Below are 24,858 nucleotides of genomic sequence, written 5' to 3'. Positions count from 1 at the left end.
CTAACAAAGACACTTCTTTCTCTTTTGAAGAATTGCAAAACGAAGCTGGTTTTCTGCCCATTGCGAAAGTTCATTCTCTCTCTTGCTGGTAGTTAGTTCAACAATTTGTTTCTGATAACAAGTTATCGAGGTGTGCTCTTAATATCTTCACATCTCGGTAAATTAAGTAGCATTTGACAAAAACTGCGGGTGTTCTCAAATACATCTGTTTTTTTTTCATTATTATACAAAAAAGTTTTAACAAGGATACTGTGCAGCTTTTCTGAGATAGTATGCTCGATTTATAAAGAGGCACAACTGCTTGTGTGAAGTTTATCAAACGCTGGTCCCCGTGGGGCCGTAAAAGGCGTCTTCGAATACTAACCTTTGGACATGTTCTGTTCGAGGGAACGTTTTTTATCTTTATTGCGTGGGATGTTGGCTTTCGGCTCTCAAAGTAAAACATATTAGTTAATTTTTTTAAGCGGAGATAATTCAGAAAAGAAGGAAGGAGAAGCTTTTCGATTGTGTCCACAGGTAGTGCCCACAGTGATATATCATTTCCTACTAGGAAACTTTTTTTCTCTTAACTTACGAACAAAACGCCGCACTAGCGTTTCATTTTCTCGCACCGACTTTGAGATATTACAAAGGCGGTGGTTACGCTGAATGAATGCACATTTTGCTCTTACGCAGCTCTATGGTGACCGAAGCATTCGCACAAACCAGCCGATATATACGGTTATATACGGATAAGAAATTCCCAAGAGGCTATGAGCAATCTTAAGTGGGAAAAATACTGCGTTCTTAGGCGCAAGACAAGGTTCTTTTATTGAAGGTATTTGGAGGGACTGATTGGGATTGCATGAAAATTTTTTCGTGATTATGTTTTTTGAAATAGAAATGTTTTGCAGAGTATTTCCTTGTCAAAAGATTTACAATTTTCTTTCGAGCCGTGCTCTTGATTGTAGTTTTCTCAACGACGTCGCAGACGACATTTTCATTTCGTATTCAGATCCATTTTTTGGTTATTTGAACAATCAAGGGTGATCAGGATAACAACAGTGAATAAATAAATGAAATCAAAGAATTCTTTACGTGTGGGGGATATCAGAAAAATCTACTGTGGTTCAATGAATTTTGCTGACAGACATTTATATAGCATATAGGTGTGGAGGGAGGGTAGGTATGCTGAAATTTGGCCGACCGAATTTCCTGGTGAGTAGAGAGTAGTTTCACTCGCAAAGATAGAGTCACCGATATTCATAAATGGTACAATAAATTTTACGCCATTATTCTGAAGATTACGGTATAAGCTATCCGATCAGGCCTAGCTTCACATTTCCAATGCTTTGGTAGACGTCATTTTCTGCAGGAGCATTTAACTTGAAAAAAATAAAAAACTGTAGGTACTTCTAAACGTTAGAGATGACGAATTCATATCAAAATTTCGAAGATTTCGCCACTTCTGGGTCAGAAAGCATAGCTTAACACCGAAATCGGCAAGTAATCATGCGGCCTTCGATTGGAATGAACCAGTTTATGGAGAATCATACTGTAGAAAACTGGAAAGAAAACTTGGGTACGCTTCACAACCAATACCTTCATTTACTGAAGCTAAAAGATGCAAAGTTAGTACTTCCAGCAAATATTTTGCCAGGAACAACAAGAAGATCAAAAGGTGACGTGGGGACAAAAATTAACTCTCTTTTGAACGGTCTCTACGCTGATAAATTTGTCGAGGATGCATTTTTCCTAAAGATTGTGACCATTTGTTCTTAGAAGAAAAAAACTTTGAAGGAAACATCAGGGACGAAATTATCCTTGAGGAAAGCACAGACGAAGTTCAAGAATAGATCGATATCATGTCCGAGAGGATATGTGGCCGAGAGCATTTGCCGGTCTGCAAGGGAAAATACCGGGTTTAGTGGGAAGGTCGGTCATTGGTGGATCATCAGTAAGTGAATGGTTTCAAGATGCTCGGTTGATAAACAGTTATTGAAGATCCAATAGGTTTTGCACATGCATTTTCGGCCTTTAAGAAGCCTATTCGAGAAAGGATATACCTTTATGGTTACGAAGAATAGTGAGGGTGAAGCATGTTTGTCACAACCGTGGGACTTTTGTGAGAAATCGAGTCTCATTCCAGCTGATTTTGCAGCGGGAAACTCAAACAATAGGGCTTAAGAGCTTTAGGTCACTTAGCACATTCGTTCTGTAATAAACGCTTTGTCGCTAAACCGCTAGTGTCGACAATGAAAACAAGACACATCAAACTAATTTTATAAAAGACATAACCATGATGTTAGTGTACTTCTTGATTTTTCACTCAATCAGTGACTCTATCTTCAGAAATTATATGGAAAGAAATTAGCAGCTTTTTAGAGTTTCTCAAATTTTCACAGAGAAACCGATCTTTTCAAGTCTGCCACCGAATATTTCGCCTGAGTCTATGTTAATGTAAATGAGTGAGCAGCGGTTGTCATTTGACCATTTAGAGGAACAATTTGAGGATTCGTTGTAACTAAGTGTTGTTTTCTTTGGCCTCTTTGTGTTTGATTTGCCTATATGCTGCTTTGTCGAGGTCATAGTGCATTTCTCGATGGGTAACGAGTTTTCAACCGCGTACAGCTCGATCAAACTGAGCGGCTTTCTATCCTCATATGAGTCATATTAGTTAAAAATTTGGTAGAAGTAAGAGATCCTGGATGTTTGTAACGACAACTGACATATGCTGCTGAAATTTATCAAGTATGAGTTTTACTACTAGGTGAATATATTATATTTCATAAAGGCTTTCGTTAGACTCTGTGGGACGCGCAGTTGCCCAATAGTTAGTGCCTTAGTTTGCATTCATTTCAAACATTTTATCCCAAAATAATTTAAATTTTGCATCCGTTTTGTTGTGTCTTTTTTTTTTATGTTTTATAGTTTTGATTTTTGTTTCCCACCTTCAAGATGATGGTGTACTTTGTGTTCATTTCACTGATTTTGTGCACTTCCTCCACTATAAGAGGATTTTCTGATGGAAAAATGCTCGCCAAAGTGGAATGATGATAGAAACAATATAATGCAATACAAAAATATAATTTAGAAGAATCTTATTTCGCCCACTTTAAAACATGGAGCTGCCATCGGTTTCGCAGATACGATCAAACAACACTTTTTAAAATGCACTTCGCTTTCTCATATTTCTTCAAAAAGTAATTCGAGTGAGAGAGAGATCATTATCATAACTGTTAAAGAATAATACAATTTTTTGGGCGATGATAAACAAATCAACTTTAATATCATTTTCACGAAAAAACAACTACATTCTTGATTGCAATGATTCAAATATTAAAAGGAAATTCGACTGACTAAGGATAGGACGGTCCATTCTCAGTATGTTATCCTTTGACGGGGCAAGAGAATCGCTCTTTGTCAGCCACATGCATGTTGGTTCAGGGGTATCCCTTCCTTTGCAGATGACTCCATGAAAATCCCATTTTCTGATCGCGTTTAGGAAGGAGCCAGGCGAATCCCCTCTTTATAGCTGCCTGAAGGTTCGCGGTATGAATTCTGTATGGATGAATCATATCTGGAGGGGATCTGTGCTGCATCGGCGACGATTCACTACAATGTTCTGGTATCTTAAACTTTTTAGGATCCGAACTGGTCTTTAAGTCGAAAAACCTAAATGCAAAGAAACAGTTATGAATAAGCTTCGCTGCTAAAATTGGAAGTTAGAGATCGAAACTGCATTGATCTAATATTCTTTCAAACGGGCTTCATTCAGTTCGGACTTTGACGAGTCAATTTCACACGATTAAGGGAGTGAGTTTTAAAAAACGTTCCAAAGGTTTGTGGGCAAGCTTGGAGACTGGGGTCCGTTAGACAATCGTAAAGGTTTGTTTAAATAAACTTCATCGGGCCAACGGAACTTGTATGGAGACGTTTATAATTCGCAGACGGAAATTAGTAGAATGGACTTTGCCACAGCTAGGGAGCCTTAGGAAAATAACTCAAAACTGTCCACTTTCTAATCGCGTCTAAAAAACGTGTATGTTTACGAAACTCCTACTTTTGAGCTGCTGTTTTTTTGGCGATCTTCCGCTCAAATAAATGATGTTATGGGAATAAATATTATGAGAAGCAAGCAGCTAAACGGGAGAGTCAAATAACTTTGCTCTATGTGGGGTTTGGCAAACTTGAGCCTTCCTCTTAACCAATTGAACGCGGAGTTAAAATCGATATCGTGACTTGGCCACGCGCATTTTCATTCGCCTCTGTTACTTAGCTTGTATTTCCTTTCAGTTTTCGGTTGCTTCTTTGATATTTTCCTTCTCCCTGATTGACTGTCATCATTATGATGGTTTTGAGTTACGAAACTCATTTAAATGTGCTTTACATTATTATAGTCTATTTAATACCTTCCAAAGGTGACAGATCCCGATTCCTTTGAATCAAAACTGACTGGTATGCATAGGTCGCCGGACTCAAAAGTTATAGTCAAATGAACTGCAGGTTGAAACATCCACAATCGAAATGATTAACCATCAAATTTATATTTCTGTCTTACAGTCCCCCACAACCGATGAAAAAAGAGGCAAGTCAATGTAATTACAAAACGGTACGTCCGACAATCGTAAAGATTTGTTTAGATTTTTCTCTTACTGCTAGTCACGGCAGACATTCGACTCACAACGGTAGATATTGTCCACCGGTCAAGTGTACTGAATTGAAAAATATTTATTTGTCACCGAATAGAAGAGAGTCCTTTTTAAGGGAGAGATAGTTTTATGAGGAAATTCGAGAGTGTAGGTTCCAGGTCTCATGGCAAAATATTTACAGTCAAGTACTTCACTTGCCTCCGACCACTATTCCTCCATACACTCCAACCATGGTGCCTTTCATTCCAAGCTTTCCTTTAGTGTCGAAAGTCAAGCTCTTGAGTTCCTCCGAGTTGAATACATCATCATCTTCAATCGGTGAAACAAAACATCTCCCAGAGTATACCGTGTACGCCTTGCCCTGTGAATCAAAATGTCCAAACCTTTTTTAGCGGCACTTTATCTATTTGCGGATGGGTAGAATACAAACAAAAACAAACAAACAAAAGGAAAAAATATGTATTTTGGTTTGATTCTTAATGAATTGTGAGAATTCCGCATTTTCCCAACAAACAATTAAGCAAATAAAAAAACCGAAATTAATTTACCATTTTAAAGTCCCATATCGTGTTATATTCCACGCCATTAAATGTTGTCAATGTCTGCATCTTCTCAAGCTCTGAGTCCATGTTGTAAGTCATTTCCCACTTAGATGTGCCTCCCGACTCAGTCACGTTCACCTAGAGAAGAGGCAAACACAGATTAATTTAATAGCATCAAAAATAATATTATCGCAAGATAGAATGAGTATGTATTTTGGATGTATTTGTATGCAAGTATAATAAATTGACTTTCCCCCAACGAGGCTTTGCAGCCATTACGAACAAATTGGAACAAATATTGCGATTAAACATAGTGTTTTTAAGATCCCAACTGGCTGGAGGCACACCATTTGGCTTTCTACACAGTACAGCCAAGGAGTTGAACTCGGGGCAACCAAGAACAAATCCAGTGAGTAGCATAGTAGAGGGGTTGAACCTGGGCCCACTAACCAAAAAACCACTCTTCCAAGGTCGAGACAATAACTTGAACTCTTTTAATTATTAGACTACCGACCTTAGATTTCAAATTTCTGCTACTCGTGCACCTCATAGTAGGTAAGCTTGCAAACGATCCTGAATCTGGAGCAAATGAGCTTACTCCTAATATATGCGAAAATTTCGCCCCAGCTGAAAGGAAAAGAATGATTTCTCGACACAGCCTAGTGGTTTCTTAAAGTTTTAGATCTCGTTTTGGAGATTTAAAAAATAGCCAATCCAATATCGCGAATTGCCTCAGGTGAGTATCCCATGCAATATCTTGCGTTTTAGCATCTTTGCCACTTCGTTCACCAAATAGAAAGAAAACTTTCAACAATTCTGAATCTTACAGCTTTAAGAACAAGCGAGTCTACACCTTAGGAGAGTATCTCGCCACAGCTAGGCGGAAGGAGTGATTTCTTGACATAGCGTCGTTCATGAGGCGATTTTTCTCAAAGTTTTAGATACTCCTCATTTAGGAGATCTAGAAAAAAGCCAATTCAATCCAATGTCGCTGATTGTGTCGCGTGAACTCCCATGCGACATCTCTTCGTCCTATTGAAGATATGTACACTCAAACAGCATAACTGGAGTAATCAAACTTATTTATCTATTTATTTCTTGATCAAACATTTGGCAAGTAAAGAGAGTTACCACTTTCGAGCGATTATACTTACCATATAGAGTCTTCCAGACAATTTCTTTGGAAAGTCTATTGATAGCAATAGCAAGAAAAATACGTTGAATGAAAGATAGGTAAGAAAAAAAAGGTTGAAATTCTTTAATAATCTTATGCCCCATTCACACCAGCAAAACACGTTTAGTTGAACCAAGTGTAACTGAGACTAAATTTTATTTAGTATTCAAGTTATAACTAACTTTTACTTTCATTGTGCTAGATTTGAAGTAGACAAACATTAGTTGAAGCAACCTCTATCTAGAAAACTTTTTTATACCATGTTTGACAAAAAAGGTTTAAAACGTGTTTTAGATTTGGTTTAAATAAAGTTATAGGCTGGATAAGCTCGCTTAAATATAGTTATCGTTATGTAATTTCATCTTTATTTATGGTTTTGAAAAAGGAACTGTAAACTATTAGCATTTGAAGGTTTGAAATTAGAAAAACAAAAAAAGTAAGACCTTTTTTCTTACCAGTACCGCATTTCAACTCTCTCTTTGCCGGCTTTGTTTTGGCACTGGCAAAGCAAAAGAGAAGAAAAAAAACGAGAAAATAAGTCTTCATCATCAAATGACGCTGTATCGCTCAACTGCCCTGTAGAGCCTCTGTAATTGCTTAGGGTCTGTTTCACCTTTTTTATCGAACCAAATGTTTAAACAGCCGTTCAAAGTTCAACTAATTTTAAAACGCCTTAAGTGGTGCACAAGGGGATAATTGCTTAACTAAAGAGGTGAAATTACACCCCATTTTGGCAGAGCAAAAAACAAAATAAAAGCGAGCGTACAGCTGCTCAAAGCTTTGAAAAAATGATTAATTTTGATTTGTTCAGTTAAAGTGGCAAATTACAACCGATTTTTCCAGGAAAAAATATCCCCAAAATGATTAAAGAGAATAGAAAAAAACTGAAAGCCTTTAGGCCAAAGCTTTTATGAAATTAGTCATTGCAAGGAGGTAGGATTTGGCTTCTCGCGTGATTTTTTCGCTGTGCAAATCATTTTAAAGTAAATATTGTTTGCTGTGTCTTTTATATATTTGTATTTGCTGTTTTAAAGACGTCATCTTGAAGACTCATTGCGGAAGCATTGTTCGACGCACCTGAAACAGTGCGCTTCGCAACAACGATTTTCAGCCGCTTACATCTTAAACTGAGCTGCTGTCTATTCACATATTAGTAATTTTCGTTGAAGATTTGGGAAAAACAAGAGGTTCTGAATATTTTAGAGGACGAGTGATATTTGGCGTTGAAACTTATCAAGTATGAGGTTCAACAAGGCTTTCATTAGAATCATAAATAATTGTGGCTCAGTTTTGGATGCAGTTTTGAAGGCCAGAAAGTATATTTTCCGCAAAAAAATTATCTTAAAAACATTCAAAATCCTGTATAACGTCACGGGTTCCCAACAGGGTATTTAATATCATAAAAGAGGCTAATTGTTGATTGTGGTGGTAAGTAATAATAAACCGACTACATCGTGAAACAAACAATTAAACGGTTTATTATTGGGTGTTTATTGTAAACAACCCAGCATGCACATTAGACAATATTTTATCAAACGAGTAGTAACTGCTTTAGTTTGATGATAGTGAAAGAACTAATACCTTTGGAAAACTCTTCCATTTACCCACCTCGCCCCATTTCTTATACGGTACCATTCATCCAAGAGTCATTTATTCGGGAATTATTCAGCTTTGACATGCAATTGTCCGAGAAGTTTTCAAACTTTTAAGTTAGGCGTCAAAGGAGTTAGCCGTTAATTGTAAGATGGCTAAAAAATTTAGCTGCTAGACGCAAGAGTGGACAAATTTTAACCATTAGTCGTAAAAAGGTTGAGTTAACCGTAAAATTTTTTCTATCTACGACGTGTGATTTTGAGAGCGTCAAAATCTTAAACTGTTTTTTTTTTCCTATGGCTATTGCAGGGAAACAGGAAATTACACTACTGCTTGGCTCCAATGGTAAAAGCGAGCGAGCGAATGTCTTTAAGAACAATGAAAATCAATCATTAATTTTTCACAATTATTGAAATTAGTTTTTAACATTTCTGTCAACTATAACGAAAAGAAATCAAACCGTTAGCCGTTAAATCACTCATTACCCATTGAGATCGTCCTTAACGAACTGAGTTAAGTTGAGCACTCCGCGTACTTGACGTTAATTCAACTGTGTTTGAGGTGAATTTTATCATCCGTTTTTTATTTTTGTTTGTTCGGCTGCTTGCTATTTTTGTTTTCCCACCTTCAAGAAGATGGTCAACTTTTCATGTTTTTTAACTTCCTCCACTGCAAGCAAAATTTTTCTCCATAGGAAAAAAATCTCACAAAGGTGAAATAATAACTGAAACAAAAACAATAGAACACGGTGTGGCCTCCAGACTCGCACGAAAGATTTTGCAACATTTAACTTTCTCATTAGAAGGCAATTCACATTGCTTTTTCTCAGCGTCATACTGGTGAAAGAGAGATCATTATTATACCGTTAACAGGCGAATGATTACACTTGCACGAGTAATGATTAACAAATTAACTTTAATTTCATGTTCAAGAGGTAACTACATTCATCCATTTACTCTAAAGTAATTCGACTGAGCAAAGGTTGGACTGTCCGTTCTCTGTTATCCTTTGACGGGTCAGATAATGACTCTTTGTCAGCAAGCTGCCGTTTAGTTAGTCCAAGGGAATCCTCTCCTCTGGAAATGAGTCCAAGGGAATCCCCTCCTCTGGAAATGAGTCCAAGGGAATCCTCTTTTCTGGTCCCTTTGAGTGCCGAGCCAGGCGAATCCCCTTTTCATAGCGGCCTGTACGCTCGCGGTATGAATATTGTTTGGATGTAGCAGGTCTGGAAGGGATCTACGCTGCGGCGAAGCATTACAATCTTCTGGGATCTGAAGCTTTTCAGGATCGACGCTTTCGCTTAAGTCCAAAAAGCTTAGGACAAACAAAAATTCGTCAATAAGCCACACTGTTAATACAGGAAGTTTGAGATTGAAACTGCGTCGATCTGGTATTTTTATTATAGGTGACTTTACTCAGCTCGGACTATCAGAAGTCGATTCGCACGATTTACGGCAGCATGTAACATATTGGATTTCACAAAACCTCTTTGAGTTGTGTTAATCAAATACCGCTCCCTATCAAACTATGTGAGAACAACCGAAAACAATGATAACAACAACCACAAAAATGAAAACAAAAAGTGCGACATGGCATGCGCGAGCCTGCAGAGCAAGTTGTTCACATTTTTTTTTTTATCTCTGGTAATTTGAGTTTTGTGTTCGTTGTTGTTGTTGATGCTATAAATGACATAGGTTTGCAGGCAAGCTAGAGAGACTGGTAAGAGACTGGCAAGTACACAAGTGAACTTCATTGGCATAAAGGGAACTTGTGCAGAGATGTTTGTAAGTCGCAGAAGGAAATCAGAAAAATGGACCCTTCTGGCATATTTACCCACTTGCACCTCAAATGAGTACACAAACTACTGAGCTGCTTTTTCTGTGGCGATCCGCCGCTCAAACAAGGAAAATAAAAGATGATTTGGTGAGAAAAATATCATGCGAAGCGAAAGCCAAACGACAAAGTGAAATAATTTGGCTTAATATTGGGTTTAGCGAACTTGCGCCATCCTCTCAATCAATTAGGTGAAAACTGGATTAGATGAAGACTTGGTCGCCAAAATTTTCATGAGCTACGACTTAGTTTGTTTTTGCTCATAGCTCTCCGGGGCTTAATTTTGATATTTTTTTCGCTCCGATTAGTTGTGATTATACTGGCTTTTGGTTTCAAAACTCAATCAGAATGTGCTTTACAAAATTACAGTCTATTGAATACCTTCCAGAGGTGGCAGATCCCGATTCCGTTGAACCAAAGCTGACTGGTATGCACACTTCGCTATTCTCGAAAGTAAAAATCCAGTGGGCTACAGGTTGAAACATCCACAATCAAAATCATCATCCATTACTTGAAGTACTTCATCTAATTTTTATCTTTCTGTTTTGGTGCCTTACCGACCGATGAAAAATTAGATCTATTTACAAATTCATAACACGTTTTCACGATCTGTCATTTCCATCACTGTCGTTGAGGTTTAGTTAAGTGTCTACTCCTTTTACTACGCACGATTGCACACATTAATATTCTCGACGTACAACGATAGAGGATGTCGATCCGGCTAACGTTAGCCGCTCTTGCATTTTTCCGAGACTTCACTTTTTGCCTTCATTTTTTCCTTTTTCCCGCTTTTTCCATCGTCTCTATTGTTTGTTTTCTTCAGGTCAATTTAACTGAATTCAAAATAAATTTCTTTGCGACCAAAAAGAAAAGGAGTCCATTTCAGGAAAGAATAGTCTTATGAGGAAATTCATTTTTTAGTTATGAGGAAATGATGTAGGTTCTGGATCGTGCGCCGAAATATTTGCAAAAGAAGTACATCACTTGCCTTGATCTATCATTCCTCCATACACATTAACCTTGACGCCATTCAGTCCAAGTTTTCCACCTCTTTCGAACAGTAAGCCCTTGAGTTGGTCAGGGGGAAACAATTTACCCTCGAGCGGTGAAGAATAACATCCCTGTGGGTAAATCGTGTATGTCTTTCCCTGTGGAGAAAATGCCCATATCATTACACAGCAACTCATTCATTTGCTAATGGTCGGGTGCCTTTGGGTAAAACTAGTTTTTCTGGTAAGAGCTGGTTATGTCAATCAAACATATATTCGAAGCACACCTGCAAATACAAGACAAACAAAACAATAGAAAGAGTAAACAAAAAATAAATGCAAATAAACAAGAATCAAACAAACAAAAGCAAAAACTAAAATGAAATGAATATTTGGTTTGATTTTCAATAACTGGCGAGGATGATTCCACAATTTCCGAAAAACAATTGAGCAAACAAAAGGAAACGAACTTATTTACCCCTTTGTAGTCCTGTATCATGTTAATTTCGGTACCGGCATATTGTGTCGCTAAATGCGCTATCTCGCGTTCTGAGTCCATGCTGAATGTTATTTCAAGCTTAGACGTGCCTCCAGAGCCAGTGACTGTTACCTAAAGAATGGACAAACACGGATTAATTGATCAATCTAATGTTATCAAAGGATAGGATAAGAGTCAGAAGCTTATATCTACGTAGCTGTATGTATGTGTATGAGGTGTATGTATGTATGTATGTGTGTACAGTTGTGTGTATTTCTCCTTAATTGAGCGCTCACCCTAAAGGGGTTTTTCACGGCTAATACGTACAAAATTGAAAACAAAAAATTTTCATTAATGTAGCACTTTTAAATTCCAAACTGGCTTAAGGCAGGTCAGCTGGCTATAACAAGGCGCAGCCAAGATGTAAAACTCGGGGTAACCAAGAAACATTCCAGTGAGTAGCAAGGTGGATGGCTTGACCCTTATACCACCAGATTACCAGCCCAGCGCCCATACCACGGAGCCAAATTGTCTCTTAAAATTCAAGAATAAATTGAGCTGTTTATGTCATATGACTACCGACCTTAGATTTGCCTCCTCGTTCACCTTGTAGTGAAGTGAGCTTCGAACAACCCAGAATCTTACAGTTTTAAGATGTGACTCTACATTGTAGGCGAGAATCTCACGAGGTGAGTGATTTCTCACAGCGTCGTACATAAGATAGCTGTGGTGAAAGCCTTAGATCCCCTCGTTTTGGGAATTAAGAAAAAGCCAGTTTAATTCGTTCCCTGCCAAGTATGTACATTCAAACAACTTTTACCCTTATTGAACCGATGAACTTATTTAATATCTTTAATTTATTGCTGCAGTTGCTGTTGTTGTTGCTTTTTATCGCCTTGCAACACTTAGCACCTGATTCAACCGGCTGATTACTCTTGAGAGAAATAATTGAACTTACCATGTAAAGTCTTCCACTCAACTTAGCTGGAAAGGCTGAAGAGAACAGCAATAAGAAAAATACGTTCAATAAAAGTTGGATAAGAAATTAAAGGATGCAATTCTTTAATCAACAATCTTAGGTTGAATAAGTTAAGTAGGTTATAGCTATTACCGTTATCATTGCGATTTATGCATTTAAAGAAAAAATAAACGACAGAAAACAAAACACTCTAAATCGCAGTTGCTTCGAAAATAAGAGGTTTGAAATTAAAACAGTAACAAAAATGAGAGACTTGTTCTTACCATCGCATAACAACGCTCGCTTTGCCGGTTTTTGTTTGGCGCTGGCAAAGCCAAAAATAAGAAAAACCACAAGAAAAAAAGTCTTCATCATCAAGCTGTATCGCTAAAATGCATTGAAGAGCCTATGTTTCATCTTTATATCCTGGTTATGTCAATCAAACATATTAATGTCAATCAAACATATTTATGTCAATCAAACATATTTATGTCACCTTTTTATAAAGGTGTAATCAGCTGTTCGAAGCTCACTAAAAAATAATTTTAAAACTCCTTGAGCTATGCATGGAGAGAACATTTCTCTTACTTTTAAATAGATGGAATTACACCCCATTTTGCTCAGTCCAAGTTTAAAGCAAGCGCACAGCTGCTTAAAGCTTAAAAAAAATCATTGATAGTATTTCAAAATTAGATTTGCCTAGCTACGTTGGTGAAATTTTAAGAGATTTTTGTGGGAAGTGGTCGCTACTGTATCGCATGAAAGTTTGCAGACTTTTCGAAAGGTTCCGCGGCAACAAAACCAACACAATGATTGAAAATAATAAAAAGATGCTCATGAATTTTTTTAAGCCAACGCTTTTATGAAACTTTTCATGGCAAGGGGGCAGCATTTTGGTCTCTTGTGGGATTTTTGTTGTTGTTGTTGTTGTTGTTGTGCGAGTCTTTGTGAAGTCAGGTGTTACTATGACACGGACTCAGAAAACGACTTTCTGAGCGAGAGGATGAAGATGTTACCCCAACTATGGTTTCTAGATAAATTGATATATTACGCTTTCTTCCTTCCTAATGTTTAGCTGCTTGAATAGGAAATCTCCAACATTATTTTTCAGCAGAAATCTCGATCATCCCTGACTGCAAAATTCTACCTTCATCGTAAAGAAATGGCCAACCTGCAAAAATTACATTCCCAAAACTTTAATTTCTGTGCCATCAAGTGTGATGCACATACTTGCTAAATGCCTTCATAATTCAGAAAAGGATAATTTAGTTTTTAAAGATGAATTCGAAGTCCTTTAAAATATATGATGAAATTTAAGTATATTTAAAAGTTTGCATTATATCAACCAAGTGAATGGTAAGTTTGGATTTTTAGGTTTTTGATCTCGCTACGCACATGATTGGGTGTTTTTAATGTGTTGGTTTAAATTGTTTGATATTTCCATTATTTTCCCTTAATAACCTTGAAATGGATAAAAATTTCACAAATAGAATTCAGTTACACAACGAACTCGATCGCCAAAACTATATCGTATGCGCAAATTGTTTTACCTTGTCCTGTCACTTTCCACAAATCTGGAATGCGGGGCTTATCTGTATGAGATTAGGAAATTATTTGCTGCTTCATAAACCTAACAGCTTTGACTGCTTAGAGTGAAATGGTCTTCTATGGGCGGCCGTCACCGCCAAAAACATATGCATAATAAATAGTTTGTAGTCAACAGAAATGGTCTAATTATCTTTTGGAGAACGGTTTATCTTATCTCAAGAGATTTATTTAAAATACAAATGGACAAGTCGCCTTTGGTGAAGGTAATTATTCAAACAAAAAATGGTTTATACAACTCAGAAACTGCATGTGTAGCCACCCTTGTTGAACTGATTCAATAAAAACACGATTGGCCAAGTGTTACCTGAAATGGTTCAGTGTCGAAATGACAAACGGTTCAGCTAACTGTACTTTGGTTCAGTGACTTGACACAAACGGTTCAGAGTAATGTGAAACGGCTTAAGTTATCGCCAAATGGTTAATCGTGAGCTGCAATGGCTTAGTATCCCATCAATCTCCTCACCGTAAAGTGCAATGGTTTAGCGTGACGACAAAAGGATTAGTTCAAACCGAAATGGTTTAGTGTTACAGCAGTTGGTTTACGCCGTTACCGCCGAAAATGCAAGGAACAGTATATGTGGGGTCTTACGTCACAAACCTGCAGTTTTTACAGTTTTTAGGCGCCCTTTAGTTGTAGTTTCGTCGTCTTAAAACAATGAATCGCTTTATCACTAGACTTTAAATGTGCTGTTGCGTAAAATGATGTATTTTTGTCACTCTTTTGTTTCAGATTCTTATTTTATCTTGAGGTTGTAAAATGGAGAATTCTTACCATGGTCACGCGTGACCATGGTAAGAATTCTCCACTTAAAATACAGCATTTTCCACTATAAACTATTTACAACTATGTAGCTTTTAACTATATAGTTTTTAAAGTTTTTTCAGGCGCCCTTTAGTTGCAGTTTCGTCGTTTTAAAACAATGAATCGCTTTATCACGTTCCCTAGTTATGGTTCTAACTTTCTAGACTTAAAATGTGCTGATGCGTAAAATGATGCATTTTATCAGTATTTTTGTCATTCCATTTGATTCAGATTGTTTGTATTCTATCTTGAGGTAGTAAAATGGAGAATTCTTACCATGGTTACGCGTGACCGTGGTAAGAATTCTCTACTTAAAATACAGCAGTTTCCACTATAGTCACTATAAACTATTTATAACTATGTAGTTTTAAAAGTTTTTAGGCGCCCTTTAGTTGTTGTTTCGTCGTCTTAAAACAATGAATCACTTTATCACGTTTACTAGCTGTGGTTCTGACTGTCTAGACTTAAAATGTGTTGATGCGTAAATGATGCATTTTATCAGTTTTTTGTCTTTCGGTTTGTTTCTCTAAACCATTTGGGGTCACGGTAAACCATTTGGGGTCACGGTAAACTATTTGGGGTCACGCTAAACCATTTGTCGTCACGCTGAGCCATTTGTCATCACGCTGAACTGATTGTCGTCACACCTGAACTATTTGTCGTCACGCTAAAACCATTTGGGTCACGCTAAACCATTTCACTTTACGGTGAGTAGATTGATGCGATACTAAGCCATTGCGCCTTACGATTAACCATTTGCCGATAACTTAAGCCATTCTACACTACTCTGAACCGTTTAATTTCGTAGGAAAGGGTTGTGGTTATTCATAGTGGTGAATAACAATAAAAGCTAAGTTTTTTGTTTGTCTCACGATGTAGTCACGTGTGATGTAGATGGCGACGTTTCGGCTGCATACTGCTAGTCTTCTTCACAAAACAAGATGGCGTAGTTTACAGGATTCCATATGAATGCGGCAAGATGTACATCGGAGAGACTGGAAGACCTATGCAAGACAGAATTAAGGAGCACGATTGAGACATTCGACTCGCCCGTACCGAGACCTCCGCCGTTTCAGAGCATGCCCACAACACCGGACACAACCCACTCTGGAAAGAAGTAAAGTTTATTGATCGTGCCCTTATTACTACACGCGCAGGGTCAAAGAGGCAATTCATATGAAGCTTCACCCTAACAACATCAACAGCGATAGTGGTATAGAAATTCCAGAAGCGCGGATGCCCACGATCAAAAAACACAACAACAGGAGAGCCGTGTGACAGCGGACCGCCGAGGGAGCAAATCCCTGAGTGAACAGCAAGGATCGAAATGCACCGATCAGAGCTGTTGAAAAACAGTTAATCACAGCAGAGCATCATGCTTTATGAGATCACGCATGACCAGTCAACTTCATCGCCTGAAGAAGACTAACACTGTATTTCAAAGTTCTAAAGGTTGAAAATGAGATTAAAGTAATGAAGGGCACTCTTTGTGTTGTTGATGTAAAAGATCCCAATGGAGTTAACCGTAAGCCGTAAAATGACGAGAACAAATTAGCCGTCGGGCGTAAAAATTGACCAATTTTCAACTATTGGTCGAAAAAAAAGTTAACTGCAACGTTTTTTTTTAATTATAATGGGAAGAAACTTTAGCCGTCAGCCGTAAAAACCATAACCCCATCTAGCCCCTCATAATATAACACGAAGGCAAAACGAGAATTTCTAAGTAATGTTGTCTCTTCACAAGAGCAAACATTATATTAATAATAATAAAAAAATACTACCAAGGTGACTGTAATCAAAAAGTGTTAAAGTAGCCATTCATTAGGCGATAGCGCGTTCACACTAAAAGTTTTTGTTAGGTTCATTGGTAAACATAACCCCAATCTTCAATCATTACCTTTGCACGCTAAAAATATTTACATTTCTTGTAAAGTTTTGTTTCGATTTATATTCTAACAGGTTTCGAAGAAATTACAAATTTACTGATACGACGTAAAATTTATCAAAATCCGTTCACATAAGGTTTAAAGAAATTCATACTCATCCCACATTTGTCAAAAACATTAATATGAAAATTTTAATTTAATTATAGAAAAAAAGCTAAGGTTGAAATATCCTGAAAGGTTGATTGCAAACACTCTTATCATTCTAGCTGTAATTAATGACCCTCGGGGGCTGAATGAGTGAACGCTTACTTTCATCACAGCTGAGTTTTGGGTTTTTTCCTTATAGACCTTGATTTTTATTTCGGCTCATTTTCGACAAAAAATATTCTTCGCTGCTTTTGAAATTTCTCGGCGAATCTCCTGAAATTTAAAGTTTGATTTGTTCATTTAAAGTGGCGAAATTACAACCGATTTTCCCGGGAAAAAATATCCCACAAAATGATTAAAAAGAATAGAAATAAACTTAAAGCCTTTAGACCAAAGCTTTTACTAAGTTAGTCATAGCAAGGCGGTAGGATATGGCTTCTCGCGTGATTTTGTTTTGCTTTGCAAGTCATTTTAAAGTAAGTATTGTTTGCTGTGCTTTTATATATTTGTATTTGTTGTTTTAAAGACGTCATCTTGAAGACTCATTACACAAGCATTGCTCGACACCCCTGAAACAGTGCGCTTTGCAGTAGCGATTGTTAGCCGCTTACATCTTAAACTGAGCGGCTGCCGTCTATTGACATATTAGTAATTTTCATTTGGAAGAAACAAGTCTTGAATATATTGAAGGAAGAGTGATATTTGATGTTAAAGCTTATCGAGTTTAAGGTTCATCAAGGCTTTCATTAGAATTATAAATAATTGTTGCTCAGTTGTGGATACTGTTTTGAGGACCAGAAAGTAAATATTTTCCACAAAAATTGATCTTAAAAAAATTCAACACCTTGTATGACGTCACGAGTTCCCGAAGGGTTTTTATTATCGTAAAAGAGGTTATTGCTGATTGTGGTGGTAAGTAATAATAAACCGTTTAATAGTTTGTCTCATGATGTATTCACTTGAGATGTAGGTCGCGACGTTTCGATTGCTTACTGTTAGTCTTCATCAGGCGATGGGCCTGACTGCTCGCGTTACCATCTGTATCATGGCGAAATTCCTGAAACGAAATTCCTGAAGCGTGGATACCAACGATCAAGAAACACAACAGGAGACCGGTATGACAGCAAACCGCCGAGGAAACAACTTGGAGTAAGACCTCTCGCAAAACCAGATCCCACCGGAATAATGGGGATCGAAATCCATCGATAGCATCTCATCGCCGTGATACAACAAATGGTAACACGTGAGCAGTCGACCCCATCACCTGATGAAAACAAGCAGTCACATCTCAAATGTCTACATCGTGAAACAAACAATTAAACGGTTTATTATTGGGTATTTATTGTAAACAACCCAATATGCACATTAGACAATACTTTATCGGACGAGTAGAAACTGCTGTAGTGAAAAAACTAATACCGTTGGAGAACTTTTCCATTTACCCACCCTCCCCCTTTTCTTATACGGTACCATTCATTCAAGAGTCATTTCTTCAGGAATTATTCAGCTTTCATGTGCGATTGTTAGAGAAGTTTTCAAACTTTTAATCAGGATGTTAAAGAAATTAACCGCTAGCCGTAAGATGGCTAAAAAACTTTAGCAGCTTGGTGTAAAAATGGACAAATTTTAACCATTAGTCGTAAGAAGATTGAATAAACCTTAATTTTTTTTCTATCTACGATGTGTGAAAAGATCTTAAACTGTTCTTTCTTGTCCTATGGCTATAGCAGGGAAACAGAAAATGTTTCCCATGGAAAAAAATGCTCACAAAGGTGAAATAATGACTGAAACAAAAACAATAAAACACGGTGTAGCCTCCAGACTCGCACGAAAGATTTTGCAACATTTAACTTTCTCATTAGAAGGCAATTCACATTACTTTTTCTCAACGTCATGCTGGTGAAAGAGAGATCATTATTATACCGTTAACAAGCGAATAGTTACACTTGCTCGAGTAATGATTAACAAATCAACTTTAATTCAATGCTCAAGAGGCAACTACAGTCATATATTTATTCAAAAGTGAATCGACTGAGCAAGGGTTAAACTTTCCATTCTCTGTTATACTTTGACGGGTCAAGATAATGACTCTTTGTCAGCAAGCTGCCGGTTAGTTAGTCCAAGGGAATCCCCTTCTCTGGAAATGAGTCCAAGGGAATCCTCTTTTCTGGTCCCTTTGAGTGCCGAGCCAGGCGAATCCCCTTTTCATAGCGGCTTGTACGCTTGCGGTATGAATATTGTTTGGATGTAGCAGGTCTGGAAGGGATCTACGCTGCGGCGAAGCATTACAACCTTCTGGGATCTGAAGCTTTTCAGGATCGACGCTTTCGCTCAAGTCCAAAAACCTAAATACAAACAAAAATTCGTCAAGAAGCCACACTGTCAACACAGAAGGTTTGAGATTGAAAGTGCAATGATCGCAATGATCGGGTATTTTTAAGGTGACTTTATTCAGTTCGGACTATCAGAAGTCGATTCGCACGATTTACGGCAGCATCTAACATATTGGATTTCACAAAACCTCTCTGATCTGTGTTAATCAAATAACTCTACCTATCCAACTATGTGAGAACAACCAAAAACAATGATAAACAACGACAACAAAAATGACAACAAAAAGTGCGACATGCCATGCGCGAGCCTTGTTCGCATTTTGCTTTTGTCTCTCGAGTTTTTTGTTCGTTGTTGTTTTTGATGCTATGAATGCCATAGGTTTGCAGGAAAGCTAGAGAGAGTGATAAGAGACTGGCAAGTACACGAGTAAACTTCATTGGCATAAGGGGAAATTTTGCAGAGACGTTGGTAAGTCGCAGAAGGAAATCAGAAGAATGGACCCTTCTGGCATATTTAACCACTTGCGCCTCAAAAGCGTCTTCGCTCAAGCTCTCTTATAAGTACGCAAACTACTTCTTTTGTGCTGCTGTTTTTGTGGCGATCCGCTGCTTAAACAAGGAAAATAAAAGATGATTTGGGAGGAAAAATATTATGAGAGGCGAAAAGCCAAACGACAAAGTGAAATAATTTGGCTCAATATTAGGTTTAACAAACTTGCGCCATCCTCTCAATCAATTGGGTGAAAACTGGATTAGATGAGTACTTGGACGCCCAAATTTTCATGCCCTTCGAAACTTAGCTTGCTTTTACGCTTAGTTCTCCGGGGCTTAATTTTGATATGTTTTCTCGCTCTGATTAGTTGTGATTATACTAGCTTTCGGTTGCAAAACTCAATCAGAATGTGCTTTAGACAATTACAGTCTATTAAATACCTTCCAGAGGTGGCAGATCCCGATTCCGTTGAACCAAAGCTGACTGGTATGCACACTTCGCTATCGCTATCCTCGAAAGTAAAAATCCAATGGGCTGCAGGTTGAAACATCCACAATCAAAATAATCGTCCATTATCTGTAGTACTTCATCTAATTTTAATCTGTCTGCTTTAGTGCCCTACCGACCGATGAAAAGAGAGGTGAGTAGTAGATCATGTTACTCAGTAAAACCACATTCGTTTTTACGATCTGTCATTCCAATCATTGTCGTTGAGGTTTAGTTCAGTGTCTTCTCCTTTTACTACGTACGATTGCAGACATTAATATTCTCGACGCAGAACGATAGAGGGTGTCGATTCGGCTAACGTTAGCCGCTCTGGTATTTTTTAGAGACTTCATTTTTTGCGTGTGTTCTTTCTTTTTTCACGCTTTTTCTATCGTCTCTACTGTTTGTTTTCTTCAGGTCAATTTAACTGAATTCAAAATAAATTTCTTTGCAACCAAAAAAAGAATAGTTTTATGAGGAAATTCATTGTTCAGTTGTGAAGAAATAATTTAGGTTCTAGATCGTGCGCCGAAATATTTGCAAAAGAAGTACATCACTTGCCTTGATCTATCATTCCCCCATACACATTAACCTTGACGCCATTCAGTCCAAGTTTTCCACTTGTATCCAACATTAAGCCTTTGAGTTGGTCGAGGGGAAACAATTCACCCTCGAGCGGTGAAGAATAACATCCCTGGGGGTAAATCGTGTATGTCTTGCCCTGTGGAGCAAAATGTCCATATCATTTTATAGCACCTCATTCATTTGCTAATGGGTCGGATGCTTTTTGGGTAAAACCAGTTTTTCTGATAAGAGCTGGTTATGCCAGTCAAACATACATTCGAAGCACACTTGCAAATACAAGACAAACAAAACAATACAAAGAGTAAACAAAAGATAAATACAAATAAACAAGAATCAAACAAGCAAAAGAAAAAACTAAAATAAAATGATTATGTAGTTTGATTCTCAATAACTGGCGAGGATGATTCCACAATTTCCAAAAACAATTAGGCAAACAAAAGGAAACGAACTTATTTACCCCTTTGTAATCCTGTATCATGTTAATTTCGGTACCGGCAAATTGTGTCGTTAAATGCGCTATCTCGCGTTCTGAGTCCATGCTGAATGTTATTTCAACCTTAGACGTGCCCCCAGAGCCACTGACTATTACCTAGATAGTGGACAAACACGGATTAATTAATCAATCTAATGTTATCAAAAGATAGGACAAGAGTCAGAAGCTTATATCTACATAGATGTATATATGTGTATGGGGTGTATGTATGTATGTATGTATGCGTGTACAGTTGTATGTATTTCTCCTTAATTGAGCGCTCACCCTAAAGGGGCTTTTCAGGGATAATACGTAAATGAATTGGAAACAAAAAATGTTCATTAAAGTAGCATGTTTAAATTCCAAATTGGCCAAAGGCGGGCCAGCTGGCCATAAACAAAGCGTAGTCAAGATGTAAAACTCGGGATAACCAAGAAACATTCCGGTGAGTAGCAAGGTGGATGGCTTGAACCTAATACCACCAGATTACCAGCCCTGCGCCCAAACCACTGAGCCAAATTGTCTCTTAAAATTCCAAAAATAAATTTAGCTGTTTAAGTCATGTGACTACCGACCTTAGATTTATCTTTTCCCCCTCATTCACTTCGTCGTAAGTGAGCTCCGAACGATCCAGAATCTTACAGTTTAAAGAAGATGTGACTCTACATTGTGGGCGAGAATCTCGCAAGGTGAGTAATTTTCTCGACACAGCGTTGTACATAAGATAGCTGTAGTGAAAGCTTTAGATCCCCTCGTTTTGGGAATTAAGAAGCCAGTTCAGTTCAGTGTCGCAGATTGACTCGGGTGATCTCTCATGCGTAGTCTATTCGTTCTCTGCCAAGTATGTACATTCAAACAGCTTTTACCCTTATTGAACCGATGAACTTACTTAATATCTTTAATTTATTGCTGTTGTTGTCGTTGTTTTTTATTGCCTTGCAACACTTAGTACCTGATTCAACCGGCTGATCACTCTTGAGAGAAATAATTGAACTTACCATGTAAAGTCTCCCACTCAACTTAGCTGGAAAGGCTGCAGAGAACAGCAATAAGAAAAATACATTCAATAAAAATTGGGTAAAAAAATTAAAGGATGCAATTCTTTAATCAACAATCTTAGGTTGGATACAGTTACAGTTCTTACTGTTAAATCGTTTCATTGCGATTTATGCATTTTAAGGAAAAAAACAAACAACAGAAAACAAAACACTCCAAATCGCAGTCACTTCGAAAATTAGAGGTTTGAACTTAGAACAGTAACAAAAATGAGAGACTTCTTACCTTTGCATGGCAACGCTCGCTTTGCCGGTTTTGGTTTGGCGCTGGCAAAGCCAAAAAGAAAAAATGCCACAAGAAAAAAAGTCTTCATCATCAGGCAGTGCTGTATCGCTCAACTGCACTGAAGAGCCTATGTTTCATTTTTATATTCTGCCAAATGTGTAATCAGCTGTTTGAAGCTCATTAAAAAGTAACTCTAAAACTCCTTTAGCGATGCATGAGGAGAACATTTCTCTATTAAATAGATGGAATTACATTCCATTTTGCTTAGTTCAAAAAGAAAATTGAAAGCAAGCACACTGCTGCTCAAAGTTTTAAAAAATCATTCATAATATTTTAAAAGTAGATTTGCCCAGTTGAGTTGGTTAAATTACAACAGATTTTTGTGGGAAGTGGTCGCTACTTTGTCGCATGAAAGTTTGGAGACTTTTCGAAAGTTTCCGCAGCAACAAATTAAAAAAAATAATTGAAAATGATAAAAAGAAGGTCATGAATTTTTTTTAGGCCAACGCTTTTCTGAAACTTTTCATGGCAAGTGGGCAGCATTTTGGCCTCTCGCGTGATTTTTGTTGTTGTTGTTGTACGAGTCCTTGGGAAGTTAGGTGTTATTGTAATTTTGTTGAAATGGCCCTGATACGTCGAGTTCGATAAAACATAAGGAGATAAAACATTTTACGCTTCCTTCCTTCCTAATGGTCAGCAGCTTGAAAAGGAAATCATAAACATTATTTTCTAGCAGAAATCTCGATCATCCCTGACTGCAAAATTCTGCCTACATCTTAAAGAAATGGCCAACCTGCAAAAATTACATTCCCGAAATTTACATTTCTGTGCCACGTAGTAAAATGCACATACTTGCTAAATGCCTACATAATTCAGAAGCTTTTCAAAGTATGCGATGAAAGTTAAGAATATTTAAAATTCCGCATGCCACGAAAGAAAAAAAATTGCCATATATAACACTAAGTAGATGGTAAGTTTGGATTTTTAGGTTTTTGATCTCGCGACGCACATGATTGGGTGTTTTTAATGTGTTGGTTTAAGTTGTTTGATATTTCCATTATTTTACCTTAATTGCCTTTAAATGGATAAAAAGTTCACAAATAGAATTCAGTTACACGAAGAACTTGATCACCAAAACTATATCATATGCGCAAATTGTTTTACCTTGTCCTGTCACTTTCCACAAATCTGGGATGCGGTCTTATCTGTATGAGACTAGGAAATTATTTGCTGCGTCATAAACCTACTGCTTTGACTCTTTGAAGTAAAATGGTCCTCACTTTGCAAAACGATTATGTTAGAAGCAGGCAATGGAAATGTACAGAACTAACAGCTTATATCTTGCAAATGTTCTGTACTAACTTTCAGGGGAATGCATAGCTGCTTGAAAGAAAAGTATGACTTATAATAATGGTGAATGTTAGAGGACTACTAAGGTTACTAGGGTTACTAGAGACATAAGGTGAATTCGAAAAGTTCTGTTCTCGAAAGTGAGCCGCAGTCACTTACATTTACAGATGAACCGCTCACTGATTCACTCAGTTGGTCAATCAATCAATCATTTATTGTCTAATTTGCCCCATGACTTAAATTTTAATCATAAATATAAAAAAAAAGGACAAGAGAAAAATGACTTCAAATAGCAGTTATTTGGCATGGTGCAGCGGATAGCCTTTAGCGATGTTGTCAATTTGTAAAACTAAAGGACTCTTTCATTATTCATTATTCGTTATGTATAAAGGTACATTAGCCAACTACATCATCAGCATGATTTTTTGACTTCATTTTATCTCCACAGATCGTCAAACGAATCTCCACATTATATGGTTCCGCTTAGTACACCCATAAGTTTCCGCTTTAATCCCTACACATACAAAGAGAAATTGCGGATAACTTTCTTTTCGGCAGCTAATGAATCGAAGTTGTTTGGTTTTTGCAATTCTTTACGGTGTTGGATGCTTAACTGAAAACTTTTCAGCTTTCCGGGTCGCACTTACATCCAAGTTACAATTTTGTTGTCAGCAGTGTAGGTCTTCGATTTGAGGTCAGGGTCATTCGGTTTCATTCTAGTCATAAACACAGTACTTTCTCTGAATCTTAATCAACAGCTCATTCCCCCATCTTACCCTTTGGCCAGAATATCAGTAGATTCCGATGAAACAGTCATAAGAGTGCGATAAAATTTTAACAGTCCATTTGCGGGTGGGAATATATATCGATCGTAGTAGAACCCTTAGCAGGGTTCTACGAATCGAAAAGATTTGTTGAAAGATAATGTTATTCAGTGAAAGACACAGGCATAATAGCGCTTCTAGTAGGAGTCGACCTTACGACCTTCCAGTTTGTACCTCAGATGCACTACCTTTGAGCTAAAGGTGACTAGTGGTAAGTAAAGCCGTTTCTTTAGGTCCAAGTTCCAAGAAGACAAGCTTCCTGCATAATGCCAATATTTCTTATTACTCATTTTCTAGTGTCGTAAGTGCTCGCTCTGAATTCAAATCGTGCTTTTCGATCAGCACTTCAGTACTTCAAATATCAAAGAAAGGACAAATACGAATTGGAACTAA

The 24,858-nt window shown here is 37.5% G+C and overlaps 3 protein-coding genes across 4 annotated transcripts; all 3 read right to left on the bottom strand.

Annotated features, from left to right (window-relative positions):
- Positions 1-3,234: 3,234 nt before the first annotated feature.
- Positions 3,235-6,978, bottom strand: LOC113682671 (uncharacterized). Of its 2 annotated transcripts, none has more exons than XM_027199840.2 (6): positions 6,803-6,978; positions 6,328-6,362; positions 5,180-5,311; positions 4,830-4,992; positions 4,392-4,479; positions 3,235-3,654 (listed from the first exon to the last, which is right to left on the bottom strand). In XM_027199840.2, the coding sequence occupies exons 1-6, from the start codon at positions 6,894-6,896 to the stop codon at positions 3,423-3,425; spliced, it is 744 nt and encodes a 247-aa protein (XP_027055641.2). In that variant the 5' UTR covers positions 6,897-6,978; the 3' UTR covers positions 3,235-3,422. The 2 variants fall into 2 exon arrangements, with proteins under 2 accessions (XP_027055641.2, XP_089069117.1); XM_089212991.1 differs by having other exon boundaries at positions 6,791-6,944.
- Positions 6,979-8,835: 1,857 nt separating this feature from the next.
- Positions 8,836-14,254, bottom strand: LOC149042415 (uncharacterized). The gene is made up of 7 exons (XM_089212990.1): positions 14,111-14,254; positions 12,483-13,369; positions 12,199-12,233; positions 11,241-11,372; positions 10,762-10,921; positions 10,155-10,242; positions 8,836-9,254 (listed from the first exon to the last, which is right to left on the bottom strand). Exons 2-7 carry the CDS (start codon positions 12,571-12,573, stop codon positions 8,990-8,992), a joined length of 771 nt encoding a protein of 256 aa, XP_089069116.1. The 5' UTR covers positions 12,574-13,369; positions 14,111-14,254; the 3' UTR covers positions 8,836-8,989.
- A 4,342-nt stretch (positions 14,255-18,596) lies between these two features.
- LOC113682701 (uncharacterized) lies at positions 18,597-22,441 on the bottom strand. Its single transcript, XM_027199866.2, has 6 exons — positions 22,292-22,441; positions 22,009-22,043; positions 20,996-21,127; positions 20,515-20,674; positions 19,908-20,001; positions 18,597-18,986 (listed from the first exon to the last, which is right to left on the bottom strand). The coding sequence occupies exons 1-6, from the start codon at positions 22,380-22,382 to the stop codon at positions 18,752-18,754; spliced, it is 747 nt and encodes a 248-aa protein (XP_027055667.2). The 5' UTR covers positions 22,383-22,441; the 3' UTR covers positions 18,597-18,751.
- Positions 22,442-24,858: the final 2,417 nt, after the last annotated feature.

The sequence above is a fragment of the Pocillopora damicornis genome, chromosome 7, assembly GCF_964200805.1.
Source record: "Pocillopora damicornis chromosome 7, jaPocDami1.2, whole genome shotgun sequence".
Taxonomy (NCBI): Eukaryota; Metazoa; Cnidaria; class Anthozoa; order Scleractinia; family Pocilloporidae; genus Pocillopora; species Pocillopora damicornis.
Note: the sequence above shows the minus strand (reverse complement) of the source record. Positions and strands in the feature narration are given on the sequence as shown.